The sequence below is a fragment of the Pteronotus mesoamericanus genome, unplaced genomic scaffold (assembly GCF_021234165.1).
Source record: "Pteronotus mesoamericanus isolate MK-2021 breed Mesoamerican mustached bat unplaced genomic scaffold, CSHL_Meso_final contig_164, whole genome shotgun sequence".
In the NCBI taxonomy this organism is placed as follows: domain Eukaryota; kingdom Metazoa; phylum Chordata; class Mammalia; order Chiroptera; family Mormoopidae; genus Pteronotus; species Pteronotus mesoamericanus.
The window spans coordinates 2054609-2080433 of NW_026555065.1; the positions used below are offsets into that span (position 1 = coordinate 2054609).

The 25825-nt window shown below is 42.0% G+C and overlaps 1 protein-coding gene across 2 annotated transcripts in view; it reads right to left on the bottom strand.

Moving 5' to 3' along the window:
- Positions 1-25825, bottom strand: part of IQCH (IQ motif containing H) — a 98664-nt gene that overhangs the window by 25877 nt on the left and 46962 nt on the right. The window contains exon 8 of one of the 2 annotated variants that reach the window (XM_054564301.1): positions 1507-1677. The exons of the other annotated variant lie outside the window; for it this stretch is intronic. Within the exon in view, the coding sequence (XP_054420276.1) occupies positions 1507-1677 (171 nt within the window). The remainder of the gene's footprint in view (positions 1-1506; positions 1678-25825) is intronic. 2 annotated transcript variants of the gene reach the window in all.

Sequence of the window (25825 nt, forward strand, 5' to 3'; positions counted from 1 at the left end):
ATAAGCAAAAAGATCAAGGGAATTCCCCTGAGCAAGGGTACCTCACAGGACAAGTGGATTGAGGAGGAGAAAAAGGCTACTGTCTAAGTCCGCCGAGACAGCTGGCAGCCTTCAAGCTACGCTTCCGAGTGCACACTCAGTTCCTGTCAAGGACGGTGACTGCGGAGACCCTGGGGGGACTGTCAGACAAGGGCTCTTTAAATCCAGAGGCATCTCCTGGGCCCGAAGAGGCTCAGCACAGAGGCAGGAGAGGCTGCTCTGAAGAGGTACCGCTAGGGCACCAGCGTGGGGCACCATTAATCATTGGGACTCCTCTTTTATCCATCTGTTTGACATATTTGGATCTCAAGTAGGGTTTCATTGGCAAAAAGCGTATGAAGCCCACTGTTGCAGAGGCAGAAGGAGCCCTGTGGCAGATGTCAGAGCCGCTGTGGCCGGAGAACCCATCCGCCCTCGAATCCCACCTGCACTAAGGGCCTCTTGTTCTCCTTCCCCCTGGCTGACCCAGCCCACTGTCCCCATGGTGATCTACCCATTGTTACCCCGGGTTCTGAGGTTGGTAAACCTCAGCCAGCCCCAGGACTGCGGGCCTCAGCCTTCCTAGCTAGCGCCGGGCTAGTGCTGAGATGGGCGAGCAGGGCTGTGGGAAGAAGCAAACCATGGGAAGGTGCATCAACCCAGCCAGGAAGTTGGGATTTTTCTGAAGACGAGAGGAGCCATTTCAGAATCACAGGTAGGGGAGCAACATGCTCAGGTTTGCATTTCACCTTGGCCATCCTGACTGGTTTGTTTAGGCTGAAGGAGAGACAGGAAGCCGGGAATCTCAGTGAGGAGTGTTACAATACTGGTGCGAGGCGATGAAAGCCCAAACTAAGACAGTTTGTTCGTGGAGGGAGAGGAGGGGTCAGAGTTGAGGAGCTGAGACGTTGTAGCCGCTAGCACCAGCATGAGCTGGCTGCCGCCGGGGTGTGGGGACAGGGGGTGTCCGGTCAGCCTCTGGCCTGACCCACCAAGAGGAAGTATAGGAAGGGAGAAAATGAATGTGGTTTTGGAGAGGTTAACCCTGAGGAGTTCATAGAGAAGTTCTGTAGAATATTCTGTCTAGGAGTCTGAAACTGAAAAAAAAAAAAAAAAAAAAAAAAAAAAAGGTGGGGGTGGCTAGACAAATACGGGTTTTGTGAGAAGTTGCTGGGAATTGAAGTGGTGTGTATACATGTTTGCCCAGGGAAGTGAGCTGAGAAGACAACTGAGGGACATGCCAAGCAGATGTGACCCTGGGGAAGCCTGGGCTCTCTCGCCTTTCCACCTAGATCTTCCTCTTCCTGGAATGCTCTCTCCCCTTTCTGCTGACCAGTGCATTCGTATTCCAAAAACTCATTTCGAAGAGGTTAAGTGACTTGCCTGAGGTTCTTTCCTGTCTCTAAACTCAAAGCACCTGGCACTGCCAGAGCCCAGCGTGTGCAGAGCCCAGAACATAGGGAGGGTCAAGAAACTTCTGTTGCTTACCGGCACTGACAGGGCATCAAGACGGTTCATTTTCTTCTCTTTCTTGGGAACAGGGCGGGGCACTGTAAGGGCGCTAACCCTGCAGTCCAGGTGGCCGTCGGTCAGGTATAAGGTGAGCTGAGTCAGGGCCAGCTGGTCACTGTATGAGAGGTTGAGGTCTGTTGCCCACACCTGATTAAAACGGGAGTGTGGGTGAGATTAACCACTGGGGAAGAACATCACATACACCCGGCCCGGCCCAGCCCACACCAGACCCAGCCGAACCAGAGAACACGTGGTTTCATGGAATGGATGGTTTTGTTTTTGATTCTACTTCCTTCACTGGAGGGCTGGAGCCTGCAGTCTGATTGTAATCAGAAGATTCGAGGTTCTTGTGGGAAGTTAGACAAGTGAAAACACCTGGCCAAGGTAATCAGCTGGAGATGCCCGGTTGCAAAATGCTCCTGTGGACTTGGATCTTTCTGCTTGTCGTTTGCCTTTTCTAAGATGGTCAGTACAATGTTTTCTACTGAGAAGTGAGACTGGACAGCAGCTTCAGAGAATGGGGAAGTAGAGGACAGCAAATGGGGAGAAGAGTGAGCAAATATGAGAAAAGGGCAGTTTGCCCTGATTTCAGAAAAAGCAGTGCTGGCCTCTTGGGGATTTTCAATGTGATACTTCAAGGAAGCTTGAGGCTGGCATGGAAATCTTAGCTTTACCACTTTTTTACTAAGAGAATACAGGGAAGTCACTTTCCTACCCTACGATGTCACAATATCCTCAACTGGGAAACAGGGAAAACACCCACCCAAGCTGAATCACAGGATTATTAGAAGAAGACTATGATGCAATAAAAACAAAAAATGATTTGAAAATAGACAGATGTAATCTATATGCTACTATTGTATAAGCTACTACTAGTGATGTCCACTAATTCCTTTGACTGGTATTTATTGAGCATCTACCATGTGCTACGCTAGAGATGACAAACGTGGGTCATGTGCCAACTCTCCCCTGTCCTGTGGCAGACCATCCTCGGTTGCTCTTGTTATCTCCCACCCAACACGGAATCCAGCAGCACCCTAGGATCCTCCTCAGCTCAATGCTCAACACATAGTGTTGTGCTAGTCACTGGAGTGTCAAAGATAAATAGGCACAAGTTCTGTGATCAAGAAAGGGAACACAGAAACAAACATTCAATTAGTTACAACACCATGCAATACATGATATTAAAAAAAGGATGGAATGAAGTACTATAGGATCAGAAAGGAAGGATAGACTGAGTCTGTCTGGTGGAGCCAGGGCTGCATCATGGAAAAGGTGGCATTTGAGCTTTGAAAAGCAACACAAACATGACTGGCTCCCGTGTATCCAGTACCTACAATGTGCTAGGTGCCTTATAAACACCTCAGATATTTATAATAGCCTAAGAAATAACATCCCCATGTCAGAGATAAAGAAACAGAGGTTCAGAGAGGTACCCAAGCCCACAGAGTGAGGAAGTGGTGGTGCTGGGATTTGAATCCAGTTCTGGAGGAGACAGCATGGATCTTGGCCCAGCCAACCCTTACCCTGTACCAGTTCCCTAGTCAAATTAAAAGCTCAAGTTGCAGAGGATCAAAACATGTTCTTGTTTAATATCACTCACGCCATGGAAATGTCTTGTGGAGAAAACATGAAGTATTGTATTTCTGTGGTATGCTGTAATTAGCAGTAATGCATTTTCACTGTAGGAAGTTGGAAACAAACACATTTTCATGAAGACTTGATTAAACATTTTTTCCCTCTTAGAAGGCCTACATGTGCCTCACACACCAACTCGGCATGTTAAAATACACGATAGATCTGCCCTAGAGTGGACGCCTCTCAAACAAATCTAGCAGTGAGCGACTTGAGTAAGCATTGAATGCAAATGGCATCATTATAAGGATATTAAGAGGTCAGGCTGTCAAGGCCCCTTGCTAAACTGAAGCTAATTTCAGGAGTCATATTCGCACAGCAATGCCCTTTTATAATAGCAAATAAATTACATTTGCAACAATTGTTAAAAACTAACTGCCAAGTATCTGTTGCAGTTGTAAATATCCTATTTGTCAACTTAGATATTTCCTGCTGTATGGCATGAAATGCAAATCCGATGGGGCAGCCACTTTTCCTTAATATGAGAAGGAACTTGCTATTCTTGCCATGTCAGGCATTTTTTTCAGAGCCTCAGTCTTGGCCTTTTAGTGTCTTTGATCAAAGGGAAATGAGTAGAACAAAACTGATTAATATTTATGTTAATAATATTAATGTTTTGGTGATAAGGATTTTAATGACAAGGCGGTACTTTTTGGGGGAAAGAGGGAGAACCAAGGAGGCGGAGGGCCTGCGCCTGGCCCTTACAAACAATGTAAACTGGAGCAACTTATTGGAGCTCTTTCCATCTCAGTATCCTTAAATGTAAAAGGAGCAAAAAACAATACCTATGGGATTTTGAGAACAAAATAAAATAAATGCACATAAAATTGCCTATCACATGATAAAGTGATACAAATGTTACTTACGATTATTGAACATTTAAGAGAAGCAGGATCTTAGGAGACACATTTTCAGTTGCGTATGTAGCTATTAGATTGCCCCACTTAATCACTGGTTTCCCCATTTATAATCGTGGTGTTCAACCTCACAACAACTCAGTCTAGTAAGTGGATAGGTTTGGGCAAGATTGATACCCCTCTGTCTCCACTGGGTCACTGACAATAGTGAGATCAAAAAGCAGTTTGGGGCTTTGCCTAAGATTATAGGGCACAGGCCAGAGTTCTGGTCTTCTAGACATACATTTGCTTTCCCAGGCTGCCCTAACCCCTTGGTTCACAAAAGAAATAGAACACATTTCTTTAAGCCTTTTCCTCAACAGCAGGCTCGCCTGAATTGCTCAGATAATTGTTCTGTTCTCCATCTGGTTTTTCCATTGCAGACACTGCCTGAGGCATGCTTATTTTGTATACGGGGCTCCTATCTCCCCCCTAGACTGTCAACCCCTTTGGGGAAGCTGCCGAGTCTTTGTCTTCCCACTGCACCTAGTGTCCAGGCCAGGGCAGGGCTCACACCTCGCAGTGAACTCTCAGCAACCTGTCAGGAGCGGGGTGGGTCTCTTGAAGCTGGTTTCCGATTCAAATGCTGCAAATATTCATTGAGCGTCTCCTTTGTGCCAGCCCCAGGCTTCCACAAGTTATCTCAGTAATCCTTTCCTTGATCTTGGACTTGAACGTTCATTCTAGTACCTAGTCTTTCTCTGCACTGGATGTGCTCATCACAGCCCCGGTGAGTGAGGAGGGCTGCCTGTCCCAAGGCCCTGCGAGTGGGGATGCAGACAGAGAAGTGGATGGATTGTTCAATGTTTAGGAGTCGGCTTTGATATGACTTGCAGGACTTGTAATGACTAGCTTGACAGGTTAATTGATTAGAAGTGAGGGTGAGGGGAAAACATCACTGAAGGTTAAGAGCTGGAAAGACCCTTCAAAATCATGTAATGCAATTGGTTTACTTTGTAAATGGAGCAACTCTGGGATGAGAAGTGAAGAGATTTGCCCTAGGTTACAGAGCCAGGGAGTGAAGGCGTGGGGTGAGAAACCAAGGTGTTTCAGCGCCCGGTCATAAATCACTTGTTGCTTGTTGTTTGGTTGATTGATGATATTCGGAAATCATGTTGTTAAAAATGGCTAGAATACCAGCAAGATTTACATCAAGGCCTTCAGAAGCACAAGTGACATAAAAATACTCATCTCAGCATTACTTGTAATGTTGAAAAACTGCAGCTCTCCAACTTTTGATATTGGCTTAAGAGGGTTATGACACGGTCAAGTGACAGGATGGTCTATGATGTTATCACTAAAGGTAATTATTGTGAATGACTTTTGATGATGTAGGAAGATACCACAAAACAGCTAGAGAAGGATACAATGTCATATGGGCAGTATGACTTCAACTTTGTAAAAATAATACTATGCTTAGAAAAGGCTAGATGAGCATGTAACAAAATGCTAGTAGTCTATTGTTAATATTAGCAGTATTATGACAAGTGCAATTATATAGACTTTCATGTATGTTCTAGATCACCACTGTGTAATATCGTAACCAGTAGCCACTGGTAGCTATTTAGCACTTGAAATGCAGCTGGTTCAAATTGCGATGTGCTATAAATGTAAACTACACATGGGATTTTGAAGACTAGGGAGATAAAAAGAAGGAAATATCTCAGAAATAATATTTTATACTGGTTACATGTTCAATGATAATATTTTGCTTATGTTAGATTAAATAAACACATTAACATTATGTTCATCTCTTTAAATGAAGCTACAGAAAATAAAAATGACACGTGTGGTTTACATTCCATTTCTATTGGATTGGTTGCAGAAAGCCCACTGTGGCTTCGGCAGGGGCAGGGCCAGCAGGGGTCAGGCAGGGAGCGGTGTTGCAGCGGCCCAGCCCTCCACGGCCCTCACCGGCTCTGCCCTGGACGCAGTGCTCACCGCAGCTGCCTTGGGAGACCCGTGGCAGGGTGGGCAGAACACGGGGCAGAAGGCAAAACCAAGAACATACAGTAACCTCATCACTTTTCCAGAGTCAGGAAGAGGCAAACTTGCCCAGAATTGTTCTGTTCCCAGGCTCTGGGCCCTGTTTGGACCACAAGCTTTGGGATAAAGAGCGAATAGTGTGCTTCTGTGTGGGGAGGTATGGCAGAGAGGCCCAGCATTGAGCCCTTTTGGCCTTAGGTGTTCCAGACAGATGGAGGCCGCTTGCTCACCCCTGCTGCTTCTGCCTCTTTCCTGTGACAGGCAGGATGGATGGGTGGCAGAGCTTGCAGATGTGGGGAGATGTGCTGAGGCTGTATATTCTGTGACTTTCTCTAAGTGCAAATAAAGTTCTGTAGCAAAGAGTTTGGTTGTGCCAACCTTCTCTTATGGGGATCAGGGCAGGTATGAGACTGAGAGACTAATTTATAGATCAGTTGACATTCACTGAAGACTCACAGAATTTCAGAGCTTTAAGAACCTGTAGATGGCCCCGGCTGGTGTGGCCCAGTGGGTTGAGCATTGGCCTGTGAACCAAAAGGTCACCAGTTCAATTCCCAGTCAGAGCACATGCATGGGCTGTGGGCTGAGCCCCCGGTTGGGGGCTTGTGAGAGGTAACCGATGGATGTTTCTCTCTCACATGGATGTTTGTATTCCTCTCTTTCTCCCTCCCTCCCCCTCTTTCTAAAAAAAAAGAAAGAAAGAAAGAAGGAAAGAAAGGAAAGAAATCTATAGATGTTTGATGTTTTCCAGTTCCATCTCTAGGTTTTCTTTTCTCCTCCCTTCCTCCTCCTCCTCCTCCTCTGTGTAAGGAGAAGAACAAGGCTCCAGAAGGGTAAGTGACTTGCTAAAGGGCCCAGCTCTTAGTAACAAGGTCTGGGACAAATAGTTGTGGTTCTCGGCAAGTCACCTCTTTAGACCACACTTTCCTTGACTAATTACTGGGGATAATAGTTCTGGTGAACCTTTCCTCAATTGCCTCTAGATGCATCTACGAGGCTAAACAGGGAATTATGAACATTTCTCGTTTGTGGAGAATTTTTTAAGATGCTGACTCTCAAAAAAAACCAAGAGATGCCTCACTGAGACATCACCATCTACAGAGACAGCATCCAAGTGCAGGGTGTGCTACACGGCCTGCCCTCCCCAGCACTCATTTTGGCTGAGGGAAGTGGGTGCCACTTCCCTGCCCATGTTCATGTCTTTATTCACAGTCCCAGTCTGGCAGGAAATCCACCACTGGACCAGTTGTTTTTTTCCAGAGCTAGACCACACCCTCGGTCTGACCCATGGGTCCCCATAGCTTTGCCTAAGCTGTAGAGGCCAGCCCACCTGCCCAGCCCCTCTGCTTGCTGGGCAGTGCAGCCATGGGGAGGCCAAGGCTCCCCCGTCCTTACTGATTTGGCTACAACTCAGCCAAGGGCTTATATCCTACTTACAATTGTGGAGGCCAGGAATCCATTGGGAAGTGTTGAGCAGAGAACTGACACGACCTAACTTACATTTTTAAAGGTATACTCTGGTTGTGGTGAGAAGAGACCATGAGGTGTCAAGGATGGAAACAGGGAGGCCAGCCAGTTAGGAGGCTGTTGCAGTGATCTGGGCGAGAGATGGAGGTGCCTGGACCAACATGGTAATAATACTAGAGGGTAAAAGAAGCGTTGGAGTCAAGTGGCTCCGCTGTGGAAGAGCACTGTACTTCAGCGGAGAGTTGGCCTTGCCCTTCACTGTCTGTGTTGATTTCAACTTCCTTCTCTTCTCTGGGCCTCTCTTTCCTTGTCTGTTAACAGACTTTATTTCTGAGCCTTTGTGAGAATCAGCGACTACAGGAGACGCTGTGTGAGACTAGTATTGCAGGGTCTGGCAGACACAAATCTCTTTGGTCTTTGACTTCTTTCCTGCGTGGCTTCAGGGACAGAATCTGGGGCAGGCATACGAACTCCCCTGCTTGGCCCTTGACCTCAGCATTGTTGCCTCCTTTTCAAAGACTGGGAGCACATTTCCCTCTTCTCCAATGCTGTTTAAAAGCAGACTTCAGAAGCCTGGCTTTCACAGTGAGAACATACTTTCTTGGTGATACCTCTTCTCTCTTCCGTCTTTGAATCACCAGGCAGCATCAAGCTCTCTAGTGTGGTGAATAGCACACCTGATATTTCATCTGAAATAAGGTGGCACAGTGCACTGCAAGGATTTTCAGTTAATAAAATATTAATGTGATTATTATATTTGTTAAGAATTGTTGGAATTATGTAAAACAGTCAATAGGCAGAGGGGATTGCAGTCTCTTGGCATGTTGCCACCTAGTGGCCATTGCTGGGATGGCCCAGTCTCTGGGAGAGGCAAAGAACTGCTGCTGAACTGGACAGTCGTCTGCCGCCTGGTCAACAGTTGAGGTTTTTAGCATTCATCTTGGTGGCCTTCCCCTACATCTTTATTAATCCTATTTATCCTTCTGGGCAAGATTTAAATCACCGCTCCACAAGGCTGTCTCTGAACGACAGAGAACAACCATCCTCTGCCCCACCTACCCTGGACCCTGCCTCTCATGTTGGGTCTTTGGAGCCCTGGAGCCAGAGGCAGCAACACTTCAGGAGCCTGCCACTGAACGCTCAGGGCTCAGTGGTCCACCTGACTAGGGCCTCCACGATTTTGAAAGGCCTTCAAAATGTTCAGATTCTGAAAAAAAGAAGTTACTAGCTCCCAAATAAAAAACTGCAAAAATAACAATACACATTTTAAAAAGATCAACCAAACTGACATGTCAGTGAAATACAATACAACTCTTATGCAGTTAGTTTATTCCATGAGAGTGCATTTAATACATTTGATATGATGTTGGGTGATGGAATCTCTAAAATCAAAAACACTCAGAGCTCAGAGAGGTCTTAAACAGCTCTGTCCTGCAGACCTAAATTGACCCCCATCATTCCCATGTCCCCATTTATGAATGAGGACTGTGGGAGGTGAACTGACTTGCTCACTTCCCTCAATTAGGAGCAGCGCTGGGATCAAAGCCCAAGTTTCCACAAGACTGAATTACCAGCATTAATAGTCCAATTTCTTTGTAGTGCCAGAAGTTTCTCTGTGACTTTGGACATTCTTTCACGATTTGCAGGAACTATGTTCAAAAATAACTTGAGGATACAAAATGGAAAATATTGACATTAAACCTGCATCATCAACAGCTGCATTTGTTCTTCACTTTTATAAAAGAAGAAAAAATCACAAATCTTTTCATATACCCTTGTCTTCTGGGCTTCCTTTTCCAAGTTTCTTCTACTTCCTCTATAAATTATCATCCTCCCTCTATTACTTTTAAGACTGATGGCCTAACTGATATTTTTAAATTCTTAATGTACAGAATTACTCACTCTTTTCAAGTATTTCCTTACATTTTTTATTATGAATTTTAGGAAAACCATTTTTTAAAAATTTTGACATTAAGCACTAAATTATAATAAACATGAAAACCCAATTGTTATAACCTATTACAAGTTTCCAGGACTAGAGATTGTATATGCTTCTTCCACGGCAACTCAACAATTCAATATAATAGTCCCATGCTGTAGATACTTATTCTCCTCCTTTAATTTTCATGCTATAAATGTCAGGCTTAGTGGAGAAGTGGTCCTTCAAAGCTACCACAAATAATCTCTCAAAGGCTTTTTTGGTGAGTTTTCAAAGCAGAAAGCTCTTGTTCTGTAGTTCCCGCCGGGGGGGCGGGGGAGGGCGGTGGAGGGCGGTGGAGGGTTCCTATGCCTAGACCTTGCAGACATGGAAGGCTGCCGTGCAAAGCTGGTGAGGGTGAGCGCCCAGCCCTGCCCATCAGTGCAATGAGTTGGCAAACAGATTGCCTTTCCTTCTGTTTCCTCAACAGCTCTGTTAAATTTTATACATATATATCATATATAAATCATATATAAAACAGAAGTAATGCCTGCTTGAGTGTGGTTGGTAGGATAATAATATGGGTGTAATAATTTATAGTTTTAATTTGAACACTTCATCTAAAATGTCATGTGGTGTGCTTGAGTGTGATATTGTTATGTTACAGAATTACATGCTTATGATTTTGTAATAAAAAAGGGTGTCATTTATGTCGGACCCTGTGTGTGTGTGTGTGTGTGTGTGTGTGTGTGTGTGTGTTTACAAAGAACTACCTCGGTTGCAGAGTATGTGCACAAGAAACACGGAATTTCAGAGCTATGGCCTGGGAGTTGTTCTAGTCTACCCCTCACACTCGGGGCACGAGGCTCAAGAGCAAAAGAGACCCGGTCAGGGGCAGAGTTCAGACCAGAGCTCAGAGCTTGTGATTTCAAGTCCAAGGCAAGTTTGTTTACATTTGGAAATTCCCAGAGAGGAGAATTAGAGCCAAAACAGGGATTTCTCTTATTCATCTCTGCATCCTGCACAATGTCTAGCACAGTACTCCTTCCTGGTATGTGTGCACAATAAATCTATGTTAGATGATTCAATTAAAGAACACAAGGACAAGAGAAATCTTCCCTTTAAAACACAGACAGGAGAGATACCACTTCAAACCCATGGGGATGGCTGAAATAAAGAAGACAGTAACAAGTGTTGACAAAGATATAAAGAAATTGGAATCCTCATACTTTGATAGTGAGATTGTAAATTGGTGCAACCAACTTTAAAAAACAGTTTGGCAGTTCCTCAAAAAGTTAAACTTTTGGCTACCATGTAATCCATCAATTCTAATCCTAGGTATATAACCAGGGAAAATGAAAAGATGTACACACAAAAAATTTTACATGAATGTTCATCACATCATAATAGTCAAAAAATGGAAGTGACCCAAATGTCCATCAACTGATCAACAAACAAAATGTAGTATTGCCACACAATGGGATATTATTCAGCCAATAAAAGGAATGAAGTATTGATTCATTCTACAGGATAATGAATCTTGAAAATATTATGTTAGGTGAAAGAAGACAGTCACAAAAGACAGCATATTGGGTGAACCCATTGAAATGAAATGTCCAGAGTAGGGAAATCCTTACTAAATCCTTACTGGTGATGGGTGCATAATTCTGTGACAATACTAAAAAGCACCGTGGTGTATACTTAAGGGTGAATTTTATGGCTTGTGATATCTCAATGAAAATGTTGTACACACATAAACAAGTTTACAGAATTCTCATTTTTGGAAGGATACCTCCACAATTTATATGGCCCCTTATTTGTACTACTTGAGTGTGTAAATAATGACTGAATGAAGGAGTCTGTGACAGACTACCTTACAAACTGCCCTCTGAATTGAAATTTTTTCTTTCTTTTTGGGAGATTTTATTTATTTTCAGAGAGAGGGGAAGAGAGGGAGAAGAAGAAAGAGAGAAACATCGATCAGTTGCCTCTCACCTGCCCCAGACTGGAGACCTGGCCCCCAACCCAGGCACGTGCCCTGACTGGGAATTGAACCAGTGACCTTTCAGTTTGCAGTACAACGCCCAACCCACTGATCCACACCAGTCAGGGCTGCCCTCTGAATTTATTCTAGGCATTCTTCAAGCCTATACCTCAAAAAGCATTTCCATATGTGGGTAAAAATATCTGCTAACTACACTAAAGCAAACCAGTGCCCAGCAACGCTTAATACCTGGGCCTCAGTAAGCAGTCATGGGCTGAAAGAGACAATATATTAGCATCTGTCAGAAAGACTCGATTAGCTCTGACACACAGTGTCACTTTTCTAAAAGATGGTATACTTCCCCCTGCTTCCCACCACAGGCTTTCACTTTGTTTCAGCTCCTGGATAGAGTGAGGCTGGGCCTGGCTAAATCTGGAAAAGCAGCTGGCCTGGTCAGCAGGCATATGGCACAGAAAGCTTTGTCTTGGGTACGTCCCCTTTTCTTCTTCCCTCCTGTTGCTCATTCCAGGATCCTCATAGCACTTCGGCCTGGCTTCTGTGGAATGAGGAACCCCCCCCCCCCCCCCCGCCCGCCCCCAAGCCCTATGCTCCCCGCAGGGACACTTCCTCATCCCCATCCGGTTAATACGATAATCCAATAAATCCTGACTCCTTTGCTGAGTAGAGGGCTGTTTACCATAATGGAACCTTTTGGAGCTAATCATCTGAGGATGAATCTGGATCCCATGATTTTGCCTTTTGTTGTCCATGGACTCTGGCATTTGAAAGATTCATCACCCAATCGAGCCAATATGCTTTCTTTTTTGATGGCAGCAATATTTAGAAAGCAACTGATTTGACTGCCTGGAGGACAAACTCTAGGAGGGAGTCTTGTGGAAGGAAAGGGGAAGGGAATTTAATGGATACTAAGGGCCTACTATGTACAAGACACTCTGGTAAGTATTTTCTCATGCCATCTCACAGCCTTTGAGCTAGACAGAAACATCCTTATTTTACAGAAGTGGAAGCAGAGGCTCAAAGAACCCAGAAACGTGCCCATGTTCCATAGCTAAGTGGCAGGGCTAGGGTTAGGATCCAGGTGTGCCTCTGGATCCTAATCCTAATCCTAATCCCAGATCCTAATCCTGGACTCTGAAATCCACATATTCTCTTCTGGGCTTGACCTTGGAGATTATTTTTCACCTGGGAGGGAAACAGATGCTTGGTGGAATGTGAGCGAGTATCGTGAGGCTGGCGGTCACATCCAGACTCTCCACCAGATGGTCTGAAGCCGAGGGAGGCCTGTGAGTCACTGTGGGACTTTGGGCAAGTTACTTAGCACCTTTCTGCCTCAACTTCCTCATGACTTGTCTGAAAAGCACTTTGAGAACCTATAATAAATGAGCTGTATAAAGGCAAAGAAATATTTTCCTTCAGTGTAGGCAGAAAGCCAAGGTTCTTCTGTGATCAATAAAAATCCTGTGGTACTTTCCAGAAATGCATGGGGAGAGTTTTAGGGCCCTGGGAAAATTCCAGTTGAGTAGCTCCTGGCAGAACATCATCCTGTAGTTTCACCTGAGTAAGTGTTGGCTTGCCCTTTGGGCTCTGCACCGATGTTAGGTCTGTTCCTCTGAGCTTCACCCCAGTGGTTGCTTTCCAATGCCCAACACCCTCTGATACCATTTGTCTTCAAGTTCAATTTCTAGCAAATGAAAGAAACAGCATTAAGGGAGGCACTTCCTTTCTTCCTCCCTCCCTTCCTCTCTGCTTCTCTTTCTCAAGAGAATGCGTGAGGAGGCCCGTAAGTCATGGCAGATAAGTGTAAATTCCTGGTTCTAGCTCTACCTGTCTTTGATAAGCATCTTATACAGAGTCTTCCAGGCCATTTATGGAAAAAAAAAAAAATTGTGAAATAAGTTCATTATTTACTTCATCCACAAGTGAATAAAAAATTTCAAACTACATACTTTGATGTTTTTCCCACCTCAAACCTGAGAGAGCATGTTCTTTGGTATACCGTAAGTCTTTAATATGTATGGAAATTTTATGGTTATTTCTTTGAATAAGTGTCTTCCTTATGTCTGCCTCTGTAGAGATGTCCCCTTGTCCTGCACACCTCTATTTAAGGAGGGTAGGACATTTAGTTGCTGCCATGTGAGGCTCAAAAATTCAAAACCTGTTTTACCAGTTCAGGGAGGAGCTTCAGGAGAACCCAGGTGTCCTCCTCAGTGGTAACTGCCAACATTAGGAAACTCCATGTTCTTCTTGGAGCCACCGTGACTCTTTTCTCTGCAATTATTTTGTATTTCCTGCCTATGTTCTCCTAATGGGAGGTGAATTTTATCATTTTATTTGGATTTGTATTTTATATTGCTTCCTGGCTTTGCTTGATCAAGTTTCAATGAGTAGGTTTGATATCATACATACTGAGACATTTATGGAAATATCTCAAAAGGAAAATTGGAAAAAAAATTAAAAACAGACATAAATAAGTAGGTACTCTAGAGCAGACTAGCAATTTGGCATGATAGGGGAAGACAGACTCCCTCAAGAAGGGAAGCCATTTCATTTACTTACTTATAAGGGCTGGGAACCTTGGAACAACAGGCAACACAATGGAGCTTATGTCTAAGAAAGCAAAATGTACGTTTAAAGGAATTGTATACAGTTCTATTTATGCAAAAGATTCATGTAACTTTATAAAGGTTTTCAGGGATTTTAAAGGATTTTAAGTGCTGTGTTAGACTGTACTAGTAACAGATGTTCAACGGCATGTTTAAGTTTTTGTTTTACTGAAAAAGCAATGGATTACTTGATATTTTCTTTTTAAAAAATCATACCAAAGCCACTATGTTTTAATTATAGCTCAAATTCATTATTTCTGAAAAACATAAAAGGTTTAAAATAACATAAGGGCTCCTAAAAATAAGTATTGCTAGAGTAGAGCTAGAAGGTTTCGTTTGCTAAATATTCCCTTCAGAATTCCAGTCCTTTGTGTCATTTCTTGTGCTTTTTCTATGAAGACAGATGGTGTCAGTAATTGCCTATATATTTAATTAAGTTAAAAAGCTACATAGTAAGGTTTTGGCAAAAAGTAGAAAATTCCATGCTAAGAGCAAAGAAAGCAAAAGGAAACAGATTGATAGCATAAGACACTATTCCTCACCAAAAACACATTTTGATATCCATGTGTGTTGGCATGTGAGATTGGATTTCATTAATCTAATGATAAGAACAAAGACATTTATTCCAAAAGCTAAAGCCCATACTAGAAATCTCGATGGCAGTTCTCTGACATTGCTGACCAGCTAGGTGGGAATGACTGCCCATTATCTATACCGCCTCCAACCAGGGCCCAGGACTTAGTGGTTATTCTGAATTCCTCCCTCAGGTTGGTTGGTTGGTTGGTTTGTTTGCCAGGGATTTTTCACCTAGCAAGCTAATTACTGTGAAATTATTATGGAGGAAAAAAAGCAGTAGCTGCTTGTAGAAAGTGGTTTGGAAAACTGACTTAACCATTCCTGTGGTGTCTGTTTTCAGTGTTCCCATCCCATGAATCCACCTTCTGGCTCAGTGGCAATATGGCGCTCCCAGCTGCGGCGCTGCATATGGGCTCACTCGCTTCGGCTCTTAAGGCTTAAAAATGGCTACCACAACACTGATTTTATTCCATTTCGCTTAGTCATTAACATTTAATGATTACCTTATGTGCTGAGCACAGGGTGGAATATATTTAAAAAAAATAGGAGATGTGTTTTCTCCTTTAAGCTGTTCAACTCAATTCAACAAGCATATTGAGCATATACAAGAGAAACATACATTTTCTTTGGTGATGGTACTTGAGGAGGGACTGACTTACAAAGCACATCACCATCAGTTCAATGCAGCACCACAGGGAGTATCTGCTGTGGGAGAAGGAGGAGGCTCGGCAGCCAGTTTGCTTTGAACCCTGTCATGGTTGGAACCCTGGATTTGCCACTTAGTAACTGTGTGACCTTGAACATGTCACACTAGCCTCTATCCTCATTTGTAAATGAGGGATAATAATACGCACTTCTCAGGGTGTGAGGATTAAGAATATTACATGTAAAATATACACCAGAGTGCCTGGCACTTGACAAAAATTCAATAAATTGTTAATGTTGTCATTAATAATTACCCTGGCTATCGATACCATACCTTAGCTCTGAGAAGCTGGGGGATGAAGTGGCAGTTGGACTGGGATTAATTAAGGTGGGTTTCCAAGAGGAGCCGGGTTGTGAAACATGTTCTGAAAGAAGGGAAGTGGTATACTGACAGAAAAGAAAGGCAAGTTGTAGGAATGAATGTGGCTTAGGCAGAAAGAGAATGCATTTATTGAACATGGGAGTCACCAAGCATGTGAGCTTGCTTGTCCTAGAGAATATTTTGGATATGATTGATGGAAAAAGCAATAGTGCCACATGATGGGATGGGGACAGTTCAGGGCTGTTTTAAGAAGTAGGTAAGGCCTAGCAGGGGTGTCCAAACTTTTGGCGTTTCTGGGCCACACTGGAAGAGGAAGAGTTGGTTTGGGCTGCACATTAAATACACAACACTAATGAAAACTGATGAGCAAAAGAAACGTTTTAAGTAAATTTACAATTTTGTGTTGGGCTGCATTCATAGCCATCCTGGGCCGCATGTGGCCTGCAGGCCACAGGTTGGACACACCTGGGAGCAAATTACCCTGTAATCTGTCATTCAAACATTATAATGCAGGTAAAATTAAGTTAAAATGGATGTTAAGGACAACTTTGCAAGGCAAATGTTTTTTTAGGCTTTAAACTTTACCTTTTAAAATACAATTGATCTTTTTTAAGTTTTATTTTTCAATTACAGGTGGCATTCAATATTATTTTCTATTAGTTTCAGGTGTACAGCATAGCATTTAGACAATTATGTCATTTATGAGGTGTTACCCCCCAATAGTTCTAGTACCCGCCTGACACCATGCATAGTTATTAGAATATTATTGACTGTGTTCCCTGTGCTGTACTTCATATCCCCATGACTATTTTGTTACTACCAGTTTGTACTTATTAATTCCCTTACCTTTTTCACCCAGCTCCCAAACCCCCTCCCATTTGTTCTTTGGTATCTCTGAGTTTGTTTCTTTTTCTTTTTTTCTTTAGATTCCACGTATACGTGAAATCACGTATTATTTGTCTTTCTTTGTCTGACTTATTTTACATAGTATAATACTTTCTAGGTCCATCCATGCTGCTGCAAATGGTAAGATTTCATTCTTTTTCATGGCCAAGCAATATTTTATTGTATATATGTGCCACATCTTCTTTATTCCCTTGCCTATTGATGGATGCTTGAGTTGCTGCAAGGCAAAATTTATCACACAAAAGCAGGTGACTGCTGGAAGTAGGAAAGGCCACTCAGCTTTGTTTTTGTGATACTAGGAGACAAGCTATAAATACATATATACAGAGAATCTTCTGGTCTTTCTTGGCATCAAGGTAATACAGCAGGGAGCCTTTTCCTTTCCCCTGGCTGCTGCGTCCTGAGTCCTGTAGAACTTCGGCACCTCCTGAAGGGCACAGGATGCAGTGTGAGTGTCCAGATTTGCTTATCCTGAGACCTCTAAGTCCAGAGAGAAGTGCCCGTGTTTCATTCAAAAGAAAGCAAGGATCTCCATGATGAGAGTGGGCAGCTGAAGTCCCAGGTGAGATGACTGGGTGTAAACAGAGGAAGTGGGTCTACTACATATGAGGACAAACCACAGTTCTACCCAAGAGTTGGTGTTTACGTTTGTGTTCAATTTTCTGAAAGTCAAGGTTTATAGTGTAAGGGGTTTAATCACACATTTAAGGACAGCCACATACGGTAATATTTTATATAAGCAAAGTTGGCCACTAGGTTACCTGCACTATCAGTGTTAAAAAACAAAATTGTAATTGTCACTGTAAAACTTAGTCATTATTGCCTTGGTGTTTATTGCAGAAGTCATTATTGCCACCACCATCATCATTATTTCTTATATATCATCGGTCTGTTTCATTGACACAAAGATGCAAACCTTGTGAAGAGCAGGTCTTTTACTCTAATGCTTCAAAACCCTTTGGGATCTATTTTCACTATACTAGGTATTAACTTGTGATTAACAATGTGCCTATTATAGCATTACAAAACACTGAATAATAGTCACTTCTGTTTATACCGGAGGCTTATTAAATTTTAATTTAGATATACACTGTTAACTTTCTTATATATAAATAAAATACCTTCCCTAAAGAGAAAAAGTAAATCTCATTGAGCTCCCTTGGTGAACACCTTGTATATCTTGAAAACAGAGATAGGGAGATCTTGCAAATGCAAGTACTAGAGGGGGTACTCGGAGAGGAGTATTCATTTATTCATTTAATACATATTTATTGTGGGCCTATTATATGCTAGACATGGTGGTAGGTGCTGAGTATACAGCAATGAATAAGAAGGAATTATGATATTTCTGTGGACCTTGGTTTTCCACTCTGAAATAAACATATTCATTTTTGATGCTTATATATCACTTTATGATGATAAAAATGCTCACTGACTTTTAAAACTAATGCTAATTCAATTCAGATTCCATTCACAGTTTGAAAACCTGCTGAGGGCTCGGTGACAGTTTTCCATGTGATTATGCCATTTGATTTAATAAGAACAGCACCTTATATCTGCTCAGCCTCTCAGAACATCCTGTGGGAAGGAGGGCAGGAAGTCACCATTTGTCAGTGAAAAAACCAGGCTCAGGGAGATCCAGTGGGTTGTCTGAAGTATCACAACTGGCAAATGGGAAGACTGGGGCCAGAACCCACTACCCGTCATGGTGAAAATATTGTCAACTATCTTCTTTTTTTCAATTGTAGGCCGATATATTTGTATTAGTAAATCTTAGAAACAGTTTTCAGAATATACAGGATATTCTGTGATATAAGCCGGGGGCCGGATCTCCATTTTTGTCTTTCCTCACAATTTACACTTTGTAACAAGTCTTATTTCCTTTTGCGTCCAGGAAAGGCCATCGTCACTGGTTGCCTGCCCCTGTTTTTCATCTGAACTCTTTTCTTAAAGATTGAATTTCCTTTCCTTTTTTTTTTTTTAAAGGTAATAGCATCAATGCTCATAGCAGAGATAGTTATTTCAAAAGTTCAAACTTATCTAAAAGCAAAGAAGTTTTTAATCTGAGAATTTCAACAGAAATCATCTTTGCCAACATATTTGTTTAGTGACTTTATATAAAGAAAAGGAGCTAGGGAATAATATATAAATGCATATTTACATGAGATAAATCAGAGATGATATTTCTAAGACTTAGATCATCATTTTATCCATATGTGATTTGTTCTTTTCAACCACCATCCTTCCCAGTATCTTTATCACTCTTTCTTTATTCCTAATTATCTTTCATCTCAATCCAACCCACTCTGGAAAAACCTTCCTTGATTGTTCCAAAAAGAAAGCAGTTAAACTAACATTACCTTTTTGACATCTCTTTTTTTTGTTCTATGTAGTTGTCACTTAAACTTTTTCTTGCAATTCACTTTGTAGGTCTGTTTCTCCAGACAGATTGTGAACTCTCTAAGGGCAGGCACATCTGCTCTGGCATCCTTGCAGCCTCTCTAGCACCCACCATAATGGCTTGTACATAATAGATGCTCAGTTAACACTTGATCTTTCTTTTAGAATTGCCCACAAGTGAGAAAGTATGCTCAAAAGATATGATCTAGAATTTTCAAAAGTCCATCAATCAACTGGCTGTTATGTGACTACCACTCTGTTAGACATTATGAAGGGGTTAAAAAAATGTTGTGAAGTCCAGTGCTTTTTAGAGGATTTAGAAATCTCATGGAGGTGATATTGATGCCTAAGAGTCAATAAGAGGCCCAAATAATTGGGTACATGTGTATCAAATGAAATTGGATGATGGATGTGAAATGAGCTTCTTCATGACAGGGAACATGTTTGCCTTAATCTCTGCCCCCTCAGTACCTAGCATGGGGTAGAGTAGGCCCTTGGAAAGTATTTGTTCAGTGAACATGGCAGTCTATCCTCAAGGTCTTTGGTAGGTGCTTCCTGGCCCTCCTGGAACCCACGAGATGCTGCCATCCAGGAAATATTGGGTTTGGAAATAGATGTGCTACTCTGTTTAAGGACTGGATTCTTTCACGGTAACCCGGGGCAGAGCCCCCCCCCACCATTACCTCCCATGGGAAGCCATTCCTCTAACACGGCTGCCTTACAGTTCCATGTGTCTGCATGGAATCGCCCCAGCCCTGGGGCGCTGGAACCCTGGACACAAGTGCGCCGCCAGGAGTGGTTTTGTGTGACGCTCCTACCAGCTCCGTCTCTCAGGACTGGCCCTTTCCCTCTTATTCCCAAGTGCCCCTGAGTTGCGCCTGATGATCCCAATAGTTAAACCCTACATTTCCAAACTGTTCCTCCATTCTGCCACCCTAGAATCTCACTCTTATCTCTTCAAGTCTGGACAGGATTTTCCACCATCTTGTGTGGAGCTGATTCATAATTGTGGGTCTGCTGTTAGTGCACCACTGTTGTTTTATCAACCTTTTTTTGGATCCCGGTTCCCTCTTACTAGCGTGGTCAGTTATGGGGCCCAGCTGAGGGCAGGGAGCAAGAATTTGAAGTGGATGCAGTCACCCCAGTTTTCTGCCTCCCATGGCTGCTGCAAGATGTGTTTGTATGTAAGATCATGCATAGGAAAGTGCTTTGTAATCTACAACATTCTATATAAATTTATTATTTTCATTATTCAATTTTTTTTTTCCTGATTACAAATATAAGGCATGCTTACCTTTGAAAATACAAATTCAGAAAGCACAAAAAAACTGTCATGGTAACAAATTGCCATACACTTAGTGGCTTAAAAGGTCAGATGGCAAAACTAAAATCAAGGTGTCAGCAGGGCTTCATTCCTCCTCAAGTGTCTAGAATGGAATCTGTTTCCTTGCCTTTTCCAGCTTCTAGAAGCCGTCTGCTTTCATTGGCAGTGGCCACTGCCTCCATTTTCAAAGCCAGCAGGACCCTGTGACTACACTGGCCACCTGGATAATCCAGGATAACCTTCTACTTTTAACAGCCTTAAGTTAATCATACTCGTCACCATTTATGGCAACATTCACAGGTTTCGGGGATTAGGACAGGGGCATTCTGTGACTGGGTGGCGTATTACTCTGCCTACCACACCCTCAGCCCCCCAATCCACAAATAATGATTTGTAACATCTTTTATTTCTTCAGTTTCTTTTTGCTTTGCCTATGTTTTTTCTTTTTATAAAATAATCGTATTTCATATATTGTTTTGTAATCTGTGTTCTACACTCCCACTATTCTTTTTTTCTTTAATTCTCGCCTGAGGATATGTTTATTGATTTGAGAGAGAGAGGAGGAAAGGAGTGACAGGAAGAAAGAGAAGAGAGAGAGAGAAAGAGAGGGAGATATTGATGTGAGAGAGAAACATCAATCAGTTGCTTCCCAGATGCGCCTCAACCAGGGATCAAGCCGGCAAACTTTGGGTGTGTGGGGTGGCGCTCCAACTGAGCCGCCTGGCCAGGGCTCCATTATTCTATAAACAATTTCCTGTTAGATATTCCTTAAAAATCTGATTTTTACTGCTTTCATAGCATTCAATTCTATTGATCTGCCATAATTTGCTCAATGAATTCTCTATTATTGGAATTTGGGCTATTTTAAAAATTTTATTATCCTTAATAATGTTGTGATTAATGTATGTGTACATAAATTTTTGTGATTATTTCCTTGTGATATGTCTAAGAAGTAGATTCTTACTATTACTACATTTTGAATGCAGAAAAGAAGTACTATGAAAATACGATTGGAATAAATAATTTTTGAACCGGGTCTCCAAAAGTCAAATAAGCTAACCTACTTATTTGACAGCAGAGAACACTGCTGAGAAGGTGAGAGAAAGAAAGTGATGAGCTCAAGGCAATACAGTACTTCAGGAAAAAAGCTAGAGCTGACTGTTTGAAACTTTAGTATGAAAGTGAAAAAAATAAAGAAACTTTAGTATGATAGAGAGCATCGCAAATAAACTTAAAACGACGGGGTCCGGTATCAGAGTAGAGGCGGCGCAGGGGCGGGCACGGTCGCGGCAGGAGAAGACAGCTGGGTTGGTTGGGAGACTGGTTGGTTACATTGAACAAATAAGTACATTGATTGAGCAAATAAGTAAATATATTGAGGAAAAAGAAACTCAGGTTTATAACTGTTGGAGAAGGTAAATTTATTTTTAAGAATGGAAAAAGGATAGTCTAGAATCTTGAGGTGTTAGATTGGAATTAGAGATATTGGCAGGAATGCATGGTTTTAAAATATATACTCTGACCCAGGCTTGTCAAATTAAGATCGGCACAATTTTAAAACTATGGCATTGAGTAACAACTAGAATAATAAAAACAAAGGATGAAGTAAATAGGAAAAATGCATATACACTGATAGATATAGAAATTGTCATGGAAGGATAAATATATGCCTGTGTGTATTGAACATATAATATATATATAATATTATTATATATATATTTCTTGCTCTGTCCACTGAGAGAGACCAATGACCCTCCAGTAGCAAGGAGAGCACCGAGAGTTCAGATCATAATACCATCTCCCACTTAAAGGGCCCAGGCAAGTGTAAGATGAACCTGCAACATTTCATTGTGCTAGAAAGTAAGACAATGCTCAAAGCATAATGGGAACACATCTAAAGAGCACAAGAGCCACGCTGAAGGGTCCCCCCCCTAGCTAAATCTGGGGCAACTTGAACATTAAAATGAAAAAGTATGTAATATAATTGAAGTAAAGAGGGTAGTAACTCATGAGTTCAAACTGGTATAAATATATGCATGCATACACACATGTATGCATCCATACACACATCCATCCATGCATGCATACTTACATACACACATGTACACACACATGCATGCATACATAAACGAAAGGTGGAGAAGAAAAAACTCTCCCTTGCAGTAGATTGTCAATGAATAATTGTAGAAGGAATGATGGAAATAGAAAATTAGCAGAAGCCAGTGATTTTCAACTTTTTCATCTCATGGCACACATCAACTAGTTACTAAAATTTTGTAACATACCAAAAATATATTATTTGCTGATTTGACAAAAATAAACAAATATAATAATTCCTTTACAATGGCTATTGTTACGCTGGCTATTGTGATTTTTTTTTTTTTACTTGACAATCTAAGGGAAAAGAGGTCAGTGTCCTTGACTAAATAGTCAGCATTACATGTTTTAAAAATTCTTGCAGCACATTGGTTGAAAATCACTGATTTACACAATACTACTTGGCTGTTCAAAAGAAGGTAATATTACTTTTTGTGACAGCATGGATGAACCTGAAGAGTATTATGCTCACTGAAATAAGCCAGTCAGAGAAAGACAAATACCATACGATTTCACTCATATGTGGAATCTAATGAACAAAATAAACTAACAAAAATAGAAACAGACTCATTGACAGAACAAACTGACAGCTCTCAGAGAGGAGGCGGGTTTTGAGGGCCAGGTGAAAAAAGGTGAAGGGATTAAGAAAAAAAACCTCTCATCGGCAGACAACGGCACAGTGATTACCAGAGGGGAAAGCAGGGCGGGGAGGGCGGTGGAAGAGAGTGAGCGGGAACAAATGGTGAGGGGACGAGACTTGACTTGGAGTGGTGAACACACAATGCAATATGCAGATGAAGGATTATAGAACTGAAGGATTATAGATGAAGGATTATAGAACTTGAAACCTACATAATTTTATTAACCAATATCATCCCCCCCAATTCAATAAAATTAAAAAAAAAGAAAAGAAAATTACCACTACCATAGTTGTGGCTGACTCAGGAGAAACTTGGCAATGGACGCTAAGTTTTTGTGGGTGGAAATTTGATGAAGAATAAGGTATTGGTGTATTCTTGGAATACGTTTCCACAAAATCTAACAAAAGGAAAAACTACAAACTCAATTACAGAGGCAAAAATAACGATTTTATGGTGGAGAAACATAGCTGAAAAAAAGAAGAGAGAAAAGCCACAAATGACAATCTGGGAGAAGATATTTGCAACATGTATAAGAGTCAAAGGGTAGGAGTTCCTTGTATACAAAGAGCTTCTACAAATCACCATTTGTATTATAGTCCAATTTAAAAGGGGGGAAAGATATGATAAGGCAATTAAGACAAGATATATAAGTGTTCAGCAAACATATGAAAAGATGTTCATTATCAATAATAAAGAAATGCTGAGGAAAACATTTTTCTTTGTTATACTGGAAACAAAATAAGAGGCTGATAATATTCCAGTCTCTTCATTGGCACCACAACCCTTGCTGGTTAGAACAGAAACTAAGGTGCTTTCTGATGAGATGTTCCTTGCAAAATGGCTAGACAATACTCCAGCAGTTTTGCAAATACAGTATATACATATATTATAGAGAGAGCTAACATGGTTCCCTTGCCAATGTAGAAACACCCTGTGATGTGTTCCCTGGAAACTTCCTCCAATGTTCTATCAAAAATTGTCACACAAATGGCCATATACTCAAGCATTAACAGGAAGGGATAAGAAGTCATAGCATGATGAAATCAGAGAACCCTGGGCTAATATTTATGTACCCCATCCATCAACTGATGCCTGAGCTCTTCCCTAAAAGAGCTGCACCGCCGTCCAGCATCTGCTGGGACACCCTGCAATTGCTCGTTCATTCATTCTCTCCACAGATATTTACTGAACACCTATTTTGTTCCAGGGCAGAGATAGTGCGGAGAAGTGAGCGAGGAGTAAAATGAGACAGAGCACATCTCCTCAGAAGGCTTGTAATCTAGAGGGAGAGACAGCGTTAATCATATCACCATGCAAATAAGTTTAAAACTGTAACTATGGTGTGTGTGAAGGAGAGGTACTTGATGATAGGAGAGCCTAGAACAGGTGAATTTGACTTTTCAGGCGAGGCTTCCCTAAGAAAGTGTAGCTTGTGCCGAAATATGATGGATGGGAAGGGGGTTAACTAGGTAAAGAAGAAGAGGCGAGAGCATTTCAGGCAGAGGGGCAGCATGTGTAAAGGCCGGAGGCAGGAGGTGGTGTGATGACTCAGAGGGGCAGGGCGAGGCTGGTTGGAAAAGAGAGACATAGAGGGAGACTTAGTGTGAGAAAAGACTGGCACGAAGGGACCAGTCAAGTGAAGGGTGCGATCTTTATCCCAGAACCACAGGAGCCTGGCACACCCAGGGACAGGACCGGCTCAGTGTTTGGAGAAGATCCCTCCACTGCCTTGTGCATTTTCCCTGTACCAAACATGCATAAATAAAAACCGCAAGCTAGCTGTCCCCATAGTTCCACAAAGGATGGCAGGTTTAATCCTCCTTTCTCATGACCAATATTTGGGGAGGGCAGCCTCTGTCTGATGCCTTTCGGTTGGTCCTGTTCTCTCAGCCTGCAGGCCTGAGAAAGGAATGTAAAACCAATGGAGGGCCCAGGAAGGCAAATAGAAAATGATTATTGAACAAGTTTAAAATTGCCCAGAATATAAACTCTCACTTTGAAACCACCATCGGACTGAAATGGAGGACCGCGAACCTGAGAATAATGAATATTAAACAACCAGAGTGTATCTGTGACGTCGGATAGCCAGGCGATATCAGGAGAGGGAGAGCAGGAGGCCTTTTCATCCTTTAGACTGAGGTCTGGTCACCCAATAGTAACAGGGAAGGAAATTAACATAAAAAAAAAGTCCTGTGAAGTAGTCCTGAATTTAAACATTATCATCTCGACTATTACACATCAGAGCCACACATGTACACACGAAGGATATTGCAGGTGAAGTATTGAATAAACAAAAGCATGTTGTAGAATGATAATAATAGGAAGTTATGGTCTATAAGAAGTTGATGATACTATATATTACACATGGGTAGTCCATGTGCAGTAATAGCATAAAGGTATCAAAAGAAATCAAGTCCCAAATGTAAGACAGTGGCTGCCTCTGGGAGGAAGCAGGGCCACACGAGGGGGGATGGCAGGGACAACATGGGACTGGAGTGGTAGTGGCACCACTTTATTTCTTAAGCTGGGAGGGGACATGTGACATATATTATATTATTATTTAAACCTTCTTATATTTATAAAATATTTCTCAACACATTTTTCAGAAGAAAAATATCAACAACTTAAGTTGCTGGTGAACTACTGAGAAAAGGAACAGAAACAAGGACTCGACTCCTTTCTAGTGACTGACGTTCTACTTGAAACAGGTTCTAGACAGCCTCTATTCCTAGACGGCATAAAACAGCCTCATGATAAGACACAGGCAGAGAATTAAGGCCAAATCAACAAAGCTATGTGGCATGAGCCGCCACC